Source organism: Pomacea canaliculata, linkage group LG3, assembly GCF_003073045.1.
Source record: "Pomacea canaliculata isolate SZHN2017 linkage group LG3, ASM307304v1, whole genome shotgun sequence".
In the NCBI taxonomy this organism is placed as follows: Eukaryota; Metazoa; Mollusca; class Gastropoda; order Architaenioglossa; family Ampullariidae; genus Pomacea; species Pomacea canaliculata.
In genome coordinates, this window is record NC_037592.1 from 38,099,545 (window position 1) to 38,111,600 (window position 12,056).

The window sequence follows — 12,056 nt, forward strand, 5'->3', positions numbered from 1 at the left end:
TTTATTGATTGGTGTTGAACAACAGTTCCATTTTTGTTTGTTTGGTTGTTGTTGTTTTGTTTGTTTGTTGTTTTTGTCTTTTTTTGGCAGAGATATATATACACATGCACACATTGTCTTTCTCTTACTCATTTAACACTGCTGTTAATTTAGTTGGAGTCTTGACAATACTGATTTTGAAAAAATTAAATGGATTTTTCTGCATTCTTATATTTCTAGGAACATGAACTTGCAGACGCAGAAAAGGCAATTAATTTGGAAGAGCTAAAACGAGAGATAGCTCAGCTTGAGAGAGAACGACGCCAGCTAGAGGCTCAGATGAATGAGCTAAAGTATGTTCTTATCAATCTTGTTGTTTAATTGTTGGCATTCCAGTAGCTTCTGGAGTTGCTGAGAATTTTGAATAGAAACATGCCTTTATGGATTAAATGCTCAGTGACTGCTTTCCCATCAGTCTAAATTCTTAATGATTCTTTTATCTTATTTTTTTAGTACAGAAAATTTGTGTTATAAACAACCACTTTTTTTTTGTTTTTAGCACGGAGATGAACAGACTTCACCGTCAGTCAAGTGTAAGAGCACAGCTTGACATGCTGAAGAAAGAGAAGACAACAAAGGAAGATGGAATTCGCAGAATGTGAGCAGTTCTTGATATTTAGGAATGCTAGTATTAAGGAATTTATCTGGGACACAGAAATTCTTGCTTGCCTTCACGGGTTTTTTTTTTTTTTTTGGTTTTGATTTTTTGGTTTTTTTAAAGCACGAGCTGGAAGATTGGTCTAGGGACAAGCAGGAAAATAATTTTTTTCCCCTTACTCTGCAAGACTTTGATTTGAATGGATCTCTTTCTTTCTCTCTTACTCTCTCTGTGTATATATATATGTGTGTGTTCAGGTATTTCAATGTCAGAGTAATGACAATTGTGTTTTATCTGCCACCATCTCTGCATTGCAGCTAGCAGAGTGAAATGCTTGAGTCTGCAAAAAAACTGATTACTCAGCAGATGTAGCCAATAAGGAAAAAATATAATTACATGTACACTGCTATCAGTTACTCAAGATTTTCATTTAAACCCTTTCTATTTACAATTACTTTAGGAAAGCAAAACATGAAGAATCACTTATTCACCTCTTTGGCGCTGTTCCTGCTACAAACATTCGAGGACGGGTAGAGGACTATATCAGGTGAGAAATGTTTTTTGAATTTCTAGTTTTAGTAGTCATAGAGGTATTTTCATTCTGATGATTCCATGTAAGTATAATCACGTACATAAGTAGTTTTACTATAAATTCTTTTGTGTTCCATTCTTGCCATACGTTTATATTGTTAATCCAGTAGTTGAACAAAGACTGTTCATCCTCATCAAGTCTGCAGGTCCCCAGAGCTTCTCCCTTAGCTCCATTGCCTCCAGCCAGGTACCATGCTGTAGGTTGTAAAAGCAGGCATGTCTGCAGGTTATGCTCTGTGGTTTGAGTCCACATACTTCAGGAGCATTTTTCAGTGTGGGACATTCACAGCTGCAGGTATGCCAGGAGTCGGAAGTGTTCATAGTCTGAAGATCATGGCCTACATCTTCCTCAGGAGATCATCAAAATCATATCCTTGCTTCAGTGTGTTGCTCCTGCCTTGAAAACTTTGAAAGCTGGTGAGTGCAGTCCGGTTGATAAGGATCTACTGAGGCGTCTGCCATCTGGGAAGCTAATGATTAATTCTCCCTATTTATTTGCTGCTTCCTAAGCTGAGCGCTCTCTGCGAAAACATGGGCCAAAGTGTCAGCAAGGTGTAGGTGGTTCAACATTTCAGAAGTCAGGGTCTTTAGTTCATCCTTGGAGTAGGTCTCTTTGTTAGTGACACTAGGTATGTCATAGGTATTGTTTAGCTCCTCATAGCTTTTCAACAGTTCAATGCTGTGGGGCTTGTTGGGAAGGACATCAGTTTTTTTTCTGCTGGGGAGACTTAGTCACATGGTTGATGTTTTCTGTCTCAGTCTGTTCTTAGTCTGCTCCTGTAATCTTGCATGGAATGAATGTTGAGGTAATCTTTTTAGATTTTCGCCTTGTCTGAGCATTTTTTTTCTTATTGTCTTTCCTCCAGAGAATAGAGTCCTGTTGCTTTCTTTGCAGTTATTAAGGTGATTTTTAGCCCTCCTGTGATGAGGCAGAGGGCAACTAGGAGACTTTAATGCTAAAAATCCACTATGGGAGAGGGACAAACCAAAAGCAGATAAAGGAGGTAAAATTCTAGAAGAAGCAATGGCCAAGGTTATGTTTGTTTATTAAATAATGGCCAATCCACCTATGCTTCTGCCAGGGTACTACAGATTTACCGTCAGCCATAGATCTCTTTATATGTAACCCTGAACTAGCGAGTATCTTAAAATGGTAGGTTGATGAAGAAGACACAGGGAGTGACCACTTTCTAATTATAATTTCTATATCAGAAACAAAACCAAATGACACAAATCCCCAATTTTCCAAAATCAGCACTATCTGGTATCTGTATCAGTCACTAACAGAAATGAATGTTGTATGACTCCCTGATGATGACAAAGATACCAAGACAGACAAGCTGACAAATGATATAATCATATGTTATAATAAGCAATAAAATCAGCAATAACCTACAACCCCCTACAAAAAATTTAAATGCAGATTTAAATGCAGACCTAAGTGAAAGGTGGAAAAAGAGTAAAAGACTTAACAGCCCCCAAGTCCACCATGCTAACCCTGCTAAAAGATGGTTTAAAATATGACAAACCTAGAAAAAATAAACCTCCTAGCCAAACAATTTCAAGAAACTAACTTAGACTCTAACACAGACCCAGACTTTAAAAAAAGGAGAACTTGCTGAAAGAAACTTGTTACCACCTCTAAACCAAAAAGATCCCTGTAAACTAATGAAATATCTATAGGAGAGCTTGAACAGGTCTTTACAATTAAAATGCAGGATCTGCCCCAGGCCTAACTCCGGACATCACAACTTACCAAATGCTTCAGAAATACCATCCAAAAACCAAACATCTTCTAAAACTTTGTAAGGAAATCCTTGATAGCTGTTCCTTCTCTAACACAGGATAAAAGTCTACAGTAGTCTCCATACCCAAATCAGGTAAAGCAAAACAGCCCCATATAGTTACAGACCAATAGCACTTTGCAACTTGGCAAGACTTTTGAAACAATTATTAAAACCATTTTTGTGAAGTAACCAATATTCTGCCCTAGATACATAGACACGACACACCCAACCCACCTCCACCAGCTGTGGTAACCCTGCCTGGTGCCCATACACCCTTATCAATTGAAGGTAACTTTCAAAAGCAACAAAGAGGTATAGTTGGGGGATATATCTTCTTTTATACCCTCACTGATATATATTTTAGAAATGTTTGTCATATATTTTAGAAATGTTTGGCTTAACTGCTCTCTTGTTCATTGAATGTTACAGCCAACAGTCAGACTCTACTAAGAAATGTTCTGCTGAATTGCAGAAAGCAAAAACACTGCTGTCTCAGAAGGAAACAGAGAGAAATTTACTCACGTAAGGATGTTTGAACAGTCATTAGCAAGTTTATATCACTCACTTAATAACAATGGTGTGAGCTTTTATAGCACAGTATCCCCCTGCCAAAGCCAGGCTCTCCATGCACTACAAACACAAAAACACAAGATAAAATTCCTGTGGTTCTGTAAAGTTAATGGGAATGCCAGGTTGTTCCTCTACAGGATGACATTCATAAAACAAGATGTCAATGAGACAGATCTACAGTTACTGACTAGAGCAGAATAGCTTAATAATCAAGCACGTAGATAAAATCGTTAGGAGAATATCCAGATGATCACAAAGTATAAATTGCAGTACATTGTTGAAATGCATGAATGTTTGGCACTGATGTCTGTATCAGGAAAGACTTGTAAAATGAAGAAACTGTGATGGCTTGAGCCAGAGAGAATTAACAGCAATGAGATAGTTGATATCAACAGTGAAATAAATAAAAAGCCACAGGCATGTACACAATCAAACACAGTGCCAATAACGTCAGGAAAAAAGTGCAGCTCAGTACAATAGCCACTACCAGCACAGCAAATCCAAGAAGAAATGTGGAGAGCTGGCCCCCTCAAGCCTGTTAGGTGAAGGAACACTTCCTTCATTGTCTCAAGGCAATAATAATTTTATTGTTGTAGTCGAATGACATTTCAAAAATTCATATTAACGCCATACTATGTGATTTTTTTTTTTTTGTTAGCTTGGAACAAGGGATGGTTCGCTTGTTATCGTTATTTAAATATTCATTGTTTTAGATTTTATTCATATACATATAGCTTATAGCGGTCAATTCTTGCACACTTCAGGCTGTCTTTTTTTTACACAAATTATTTTTTCAGTGTACAGATAAAGCAAAAAGAAGAGGAAGCAAAAGGTAAAACATATTTCTTTTGTGTGTTTGTATCACCACTCTTGCATATCTTGTTTAAATTAGTTAATTTATTGTACAACTTCTTTTGCTGTTATACTATGAGTCAGTATGTCTAGCATATTGATTGTCTAGCCTTTTTGGTATTTTCTTATAACAAAGAAAACAATTGCAGAGACTGCTACTAGCGAATGAAATGGTGAAAAAGATTCAGACTATAAGACTTTAAGATTCTTGTGCTGCATGAATGCACTTGTTTGTGTATGTTTTGCTGTGTACTAGATCTAGAAGACAGAATATTTAGTGTATGTGGCAGCCAGGACTTTGAAGAAGAGTTTCAGACTATTCAGCAGAAGCTGTCAGAGACTCAGGAGTGAGTAAAGTTCAGTCCTTTGACCTTTGTGATCTTTTGAAGGGGAGGCATCGAAATGAGGCAGTTGACAAGGCTGTCCAGCATGGTCTTTTCTCTTCTAGGCAGAGCACAAATAGGGTTTCTATATGCACCTAGAGTGCGCATAAAACCCATTTAAGTTTTCTTGGCTAAATGTTAAAATTTTGGCGAAAATCATATGACTGTAATTGTTACGTTCACATTTTGTCTTGTAGTCTAAATTTATGAAGACTGCATACTGGGTACAATGAGCCATCATTATCTTTCTCACAGTAATATTTTTGGAACCTCCAAGATTGTTATGATTTTCAAACCTTTATTTTTGTTCATAATTGTATATCACAAAGATAATAGAGGGCTTTTACCATGTTTGCTGTCAGTCAACGTGGGTCACTGACTGGTGCTCAACATTTCTTGAAAAAGTATGTCAAGGACCTGGAGAAGGAAAAACCATGCTGCCCTCTATGTCACCGTGAGTTTGACACTGACCAGGAAGTGAAAGAGCTGGTGCTGGAGGTAAGTTCTAACATTGTTGATTCAGTTAAAGGATTGAAACGCATTTATTTCTGCATGTTTTGTTTAGTGGTTTTTGTTTTTTGTTTTTTTTACAAAAAAATTTTTCTTGATAGTTGCAGAAAACAAAAACAGTGCTTGTTGCTCTTGTGCAATTGATTAAATTATTCATTCATTCTTTCAAGCAGTATTTTTTCATCTTATTTTTTACTTATAACTCACTCAGGAAAATGTAATATACATCCTGTCCAGTTTCAACAGTGTGAGAGTGGAAGTGCTTTTGGTCAAAGGAGTGGTGATAATACTAATGATATTGTGAATGATGGCATTAACAGGTGAAGAAGAAACTGCGTATGGTGCCTAGTAAGCTGGAGAAGGCTGAGGAGGAACTGGTTGAACAGCAGAGTCGTTATGACAGTATTACCCAGCTGAAACCCATCAAAGAACGAGTAAGAAGTTCCCGAGCAGGCATTTGGAAAATGCTTTGTTGCTCAGACTTTAAATGTTTCATAATGCTTGCATTAAAGAATAAACATTTTTCTGCTTCATGAAGATAAAAGGATTTTTAAAGGGAATTTATTAGCATCCTTGCCTCTTCTGTATCTTCTTTCTTCTGTGCTTGCATGCAGAAGTGCTGCAGGATATTCTAACCCATCCTATGTGAAACAATTCATTCTTTAATTTTAAAAAAAGATTAAGATAGAAAATGACAATGTTAGATCATTTTTTTTTTCTGGTTTGTTTGTTGCTATAAGCTACTACAAATGGCATTGTCTCCAAACAGGTGGCAGCCATTTGTGAAAATGATCTTCCCAACATGAAGACCAAACTAAAGACAATTAATGAGGAGATACAGCGTGTGAAAGACATAGTGGAAGAGGTATGAAAAGTACATGGCAACAACTAGCATCCCTATGGTGGCATGGTTTTTTTTTGGGGGTTTTTTTTGTTTTTTTTTTTGAGTGGGGATAGTTGGGGGAGGAGGGTTGGTCAAACATGGTTGTTGACTTGTGTAGTGTTATTGCAAACTTTAAAAGGAGCCTTTGGTGACTTCATAGACGTCTCTCAGGCTGTGCTTTCAGTTCTCCATATAAAACTACTTGGTTTCCAACCTAAAATTCATGATAACTACTTTTTCTTCCATCTTGCAGAAACGTAATGAGCTAGCAGTAAAGGAGAGGGATGAGGGAGTGGCCAAGGAAATACAGCCGGACATCGTGCTTATGGATCGTTCTCAGGGAGAACTACGAGAACTAGAAAAGAGCATCACAACTCAGTCAGCCTTGCTGACTGGTGGAGGTGAGTGACAGAAGTACACTGTGTTTCAGCCAGAATTATTTTGAAGTCACTGCTTGATGTATTAGATGGAATTAGTGAGGAAAAGGTTGGTAATCGCATTCTACATAGAAGCTGAAATTCAGTTCTTAATCTGTTTATCTTTTTAAGTTCTTGTTAAGGAAATCTGAAACTGAAAGTATTTAACACCCACCTGTCCTTGCAGATGCTGATCGCACTTTAGAAATGGTTGTTAGAGAGAAAGAAGACGTTCAGCTGAAACTGTGAGTTTTCATTCATATGCATTCCTATCTTTCACCACTTATTTTTTTTATCAAAAATTGCATTCAATTTAGTAAGACTATCTCAGCAAAAACACTTTGTTCGTGAGGACCTCCTCAGCTTAAAACAATGTAAGCATGCAGTATCTTCTTATTCCCTTATGCCCACAGTGGAGCATAGGGCCGCAACTACACTACACCACACCATCGGATCCGGTTCTGGGCGTCCCTTTCCAGTTAGGTCCATGTCATGCCAGGTGCCTCCGCCTCGCTGTGGACTGATTTCCTCCATGTCTGTCTGGGTCTCCTCACCCTGTGCTACCCTTGTGGGTTTCAGCCCAGAGCTTGTCTTGTTAAATTGTTGGCCAGCTTTTGCAAGGTGTTACCAATCCAGCCCAACTTCTGCTTCTTGATGTTTTGGCTGGTAGGTTTTGGTTGGCTTTCTCCCACAGGTCTGTATTGGAAATTTCAGGCTATCTGATGTTGAGGATGTGGCGCAGACATCTGTTGACGAATGTCTGAATCTTGCTGGTGATGGTATTTGCCACACACCATGTCTCAGATTCATATAGAAGGGCTGACTTTACATTTGCATTGAAGATGTGGATCTTGGTGTGTAGAGATAAAGCCTCGGAGTTTCATATAGGTCGCAAGATGTATTTATTACACTTCTTACATCTTCATCTGCACCTCCATCTGTGCTGCCTATGCTGCCAAAGTAGGTGACGTGGTCAGACTCTGTAATGCATTCCCCATGTAGTTGAGTAGGGCTTCTTGCTTGTTGTTGACCCGCATTAGTTGCATGGAGAAGGTCCACTGAATGCCCGTGTTGCTGTTAGAGGTTATTTTTCTCATGATCCAATCTATAACGATCAGGAAGATTGTCAGCAAGAACATGAAGTATCAGTCCACACAAAACGTTTGCAGCATAAACTAAAATATTAATTAAATTATTTGGTTTCAATATGCTGTTCCTCAGCGACACAGTGACTCGTAAGCTGGACCACTTGCGGCAGAAGCAAACTGTTCACACAGACCATGTGCAGAGCCTGAGGACCAAGGTTAACCAACTGCAGGCAGAAAAGCTAAGGATAGAGGCAGAGTTGCAGGAGCGAACGAAACTGGAAGAAAGACAGGCCCAGCTTATCAGCGACAACCAGGAATACGAGACAGACATTGGGTATGATGCTAAAGTAGAAAGGTGAATTGTCTAATTTTGGCCAGCTGCATAATCACTGAAAAGCAAATATCATGTGGGTATGTGACTTAGAAAAAAGTGTTCATTTTAAAGCGCATCATACAAAATCATTTTACGACATATATGTTCTTAAATTTTTATTATATCTTTGTTTTCATACAGAGGGCTAAAGAAGAGCTGCAACCATTAGAGGTAGGTCAAGCTATCTTTTTTTGTGAGCTGTTAGACTTTTCTTTCATTCATTAACATATATGATTCAAATTTTTCACTATTCCTTAAAGGTTTAGTGGGGTGCAAGATATTATTTTTCAAAAGCTAGGTCAAATTCATGGCATCATGTTTGTATTCAGTAACACCTCATTAACATTGGAGTGTTGTCCCTTTGCCTAGCAGGTTTGAGGGAAGTGGCTCTCCGCAATTTTTGTATTTTTATTAGTTTGTTGTGTTTTTGATGCCCATTGTGTAGACTGATGCTTTTTTTTTCTTCATTGCATCGTTTGCTGTGCAGGACTGTTTAACTTTTGTTTTCTTCTGCGACTTTTGGATTTTCCAACCTGTTAGATCTGAACTCATAGATGTTGATAGCTAGCACAGGCCCTGGGGCAGACGACTTGCTAAAACAAGTAGCTGGTAAAGTTCGTAGATTCAAGGGTGACAAGAGGCTAAAGACAGACAAAAGTTATGCTAGTAACAAAGCGTTGTGCTTGTTCCGAATCTCAGCCATCTGATTCTCCACCAGCGAAAGCCTTACAACATCCACTCCTCACCACTGACAGAAAACAAGGTGAAGGTCATTTAACATCAGTGAGTCATCATCATCAGAAGTGGTCATCGTGCAGTTTGACAGTGTGGCCTGTGTCTATCAGCTATATACATGATATACAGGATTAGACAAAGGTGACAAAAGCTCAGCACTTGCCAACAGGAATGCAGGTGGCTGTTAAATGGATTGATCTAGAAAAGTTACATCACAAGTTGTCTTATGTACAGAAAAAAGTTTTATTAAGCAATTACAACATGAAACTGTTCTCCCATATTGCCATGAACTGTGGACAGTCATACCTAGCGCTTTTAGCCCACCTTTAATGGTGGGAAAAGCACTATACAAATCAACTTATTATTATTATTAACAGTTTGTCCCAGCTTTCCCATCAGCATAGGCCTTGACATCATGGACCAGTCTATGTCAGACCCAGACTTAAAGACCAACCTGAATAGTTTGCGTTTTTTGCTGATATCAGTAGATATAGGCGATATAAACCTAATCTATAAATTTCAGCTTCCAAAAGCCATCTGTTAATTAATGATGGTTTTTGTGGCTGAAACTTACAGGTTAGTTTTATATCATCTATATCTACTGATATCTTATCGTCTATATCTACTGATATCTGGAAAAAAAACTGCAAACTGTTCAGTTGGTCTTGAACATGTTGAACAATATTCAAAATAAGAAGAGAAGAATTGTACTAAAGAAGGTGGGTATAAAGGGTTAAAAAAGAAAATCTCTGAGCTGTGAGTGACAATTGTGTTCACTAAGCAGGGGAATGGGAACATTTGTGTACCAGCAAGCATTCAGAGGTTGCTGAATCAGGCTTTTGAAGCATGTACCATCAGGAATTGAAAGCTTTAGCCCATATCTGCCATGCCCTACTGTAAGAAGAATCAACTTTTGTAGAATCTAGATGCGAAGGATGCTCAGGCCTACTCCTGACCTTTTGCTGTGCATGATTGCATGTTAATGATAATTATTGGATGGAAGAAATGATGCTCAGACCTGGCATCTGACTCTTGTTTTCTTAGTATTACACTGATTATAAATCAAGGGAGCACAAAACAATGTAAAATCCAAAACATCTTTAGCAATCCTTTTCAGGAAGTTGTTTGTCTGCCAGTGTTACTATTACATAATACATCAGACATTACATGATGCCTCATGAATGGCATTAATTATAAGCATACATAAAAAAAAAAAACAACAGAAAGACCCAGTGCTTTGGGAACGGGAGCCAGCAATCCGAGTGAAAGAAGGTGCCTAAATGCTGCTTATATAAATGTTATTGAATTCACTGGACTGTTTGATAAAAGACATTGACTTATGAGGGTCGGAATGCAGTTTTGTTATAAGTGTATGTTTACGTCATTTGCATTTCACCCGCCCACACACACACACCACCATCACCACCACTTCTACCTCCCACATTGTACTTATCTTTCCACCTGCAGTTTTCACATTTGGTATATGTTTCAAACATAGATAGGAACTGTTAAATACTGTTAAAGGAATATGTTTTATGTCATCCTGTCTAAAGTTTATCATCCAGAAAGCTAATACCTTACAGCCTGGACAACCAAAAAGCACGTTGCACTGAGCTTTTTCTAATCATTAGAAAAGAGATATTTGCACCCCACTAGGCCATTAAGGTGGGACACCTACTCCAATGAGTGAAATATTTGTTTTGAATATATATTTAAATGCTTTATATCCCAGAGTGTTAAAATACCATATTTGTAGTACATGGATAGTGTTTTTGGAAGCTACAATGAAAATTTGATTTTAATCAACATTTTTCGTTAAAAACGTACAAGTATTTCAAAATTGCATACACACAATACCATATGTCATATACCAAAACTTTAGGTGTTTTTATAAACTAGAAACAGTGATCTAAAGATATCCAATTAACTTTTTGTTATCTCAAGAGGTTTAGGAGATACAACCAGTCAAACATGGTACCCACCAGTAGACTCGGCCATTGGATTTTTTTCCTCTTCAAATGCTAATTTCAGTCAAAGTAATGTTTCTACCAGGAAATCCATAAGCTATCCTTGAGTTTATACATTTCTAAATAAAACTGCAAAATTTGGATGTTGTAGCACAAGCCTATCTTGAGATATAGTTTATTTTTATTTAATGCATCAAAACGAAATAAGAAAAATTCCGGTTTAAAGATTGAAAATGAATATATCTAATATAAATTATTTTTGAAAATATATTTCTGAGTTTATATGCTACACTTGGCATCCTACTATGTAATTTAAGTCTATCCTAGTATCCCAGGATCTTTAACAGCTTTCTTGTTCAGAAACCATAAGCTTTTTTGTTCCTCTTATTGCTTTCTCACTGTCTGGGTTTCAGGTATAGCCTTATAATCTGCTTGTCTGTGTTAGATTAAGCACCATTATACTTAAGAGTCCATGCACATTTGCTTATTTATTTTAGTGTTTGTCGTTCATCATTACAATATTAATATGAGGTTAATATTTGTCTTTACCGCATAGTAAAATTTATTGAAACTTCCACCATTTACCTGATAGGGACGCTACTGTTTTCAGTTCTATGTAATCGTGGCCAAATGGTTATAGGCAGCAAATGTCATCGGAAACTTTAATAGTTCGTTCTTTCACTAAAACAGTTTGCGGGAAAAAGCTCCAGAAATGTTTATTATATCGCAATAACAAGTGCACTCATTGTGCGAGGAAGTGTGTGTGTGTGGGGGGGGGTAACGCAGGAACAAATAAAAAGCATTTGTAGACTCGCTAAATAAAATTTACAGGATGCCGCATTTCTAATCAAAACCTTTGAAAATCTAAAAAATTTCCTACATATAAAAATGTTACTATCGGAATTTTGTTAAATTGTCAGGGACGGTCGTTACTTGCACATCATCGCGATGTCATTTCGGCACGTGCTATTTCCCGAACTTGTGTTTTTGCTGTGTAGTCGCTGTATTTCGCTTGTTCAACTCCAAAGAATGTTTCTCACGCCAAGATTTCTTTTTCTCACTCATAAATTAAATGACATTTACTTAAAATTGTGCGTCAACCCAACTGAACTGGACTGAATCAAAATGTCAGCCATTTGTTGACGACGGAAGTTTTCATTGCTAGGACCAAGAACCAATCGGATCACGTCGTTTCAAATTTTGTACCGGAAACTACAATGTAAGCCAATGCAGTGAACAATACGAAAAGAGTGACATCATTTAG

At 37.5% G+C, this 12,056-nt stretch overlaps 1 protein-coding gene across 1 annotated transcript in view; it reads left to right on the forward strand.

Annotated features, from left to right (window-relative positions):
- LOC112559750 (DNA repair protein RAD50-like) overlaps positions 1 to 12,056 on the forward strand; it is a 31,782-nt gene that overhangs the window by 13,021 nt on the left and 6,705 nt on the right. Inside the window, 13 exon segments of the mRNA XM_025231132.1 lie at positions 220 to 332; positions 539 to 637; positions 1,098 to 1,184; positions 3,445 to 3,537; positions 4,383 to 4,417; positions 4,694 to 4,784; positions 5,183 to 5,318; positions 5,651 to 5,764; positions 6,100 to 6,195; positions 6,467 to 6,614; positions 6,817 to 6,874; positions 7,851 to 8,051; positions 8,231 to 8,261. Coding sequence (XP_025086917.1) covers positions 220 to 332; positions 539 to 637; positions 1,098 to 1,184; positions 3,445 to 3,537; positions 4,383 to 4,417; positions 4,694 to 4,784; positions 5,183 to 5,318; positions 5,651 to 5,764; positions 6,100 to 6,195; positions 6,467 to 6,614; positions 6,817 to 6,874; positions 7,851 to 8,051; positions 8,231 to 8,261 — 1,302 coding nt within the window.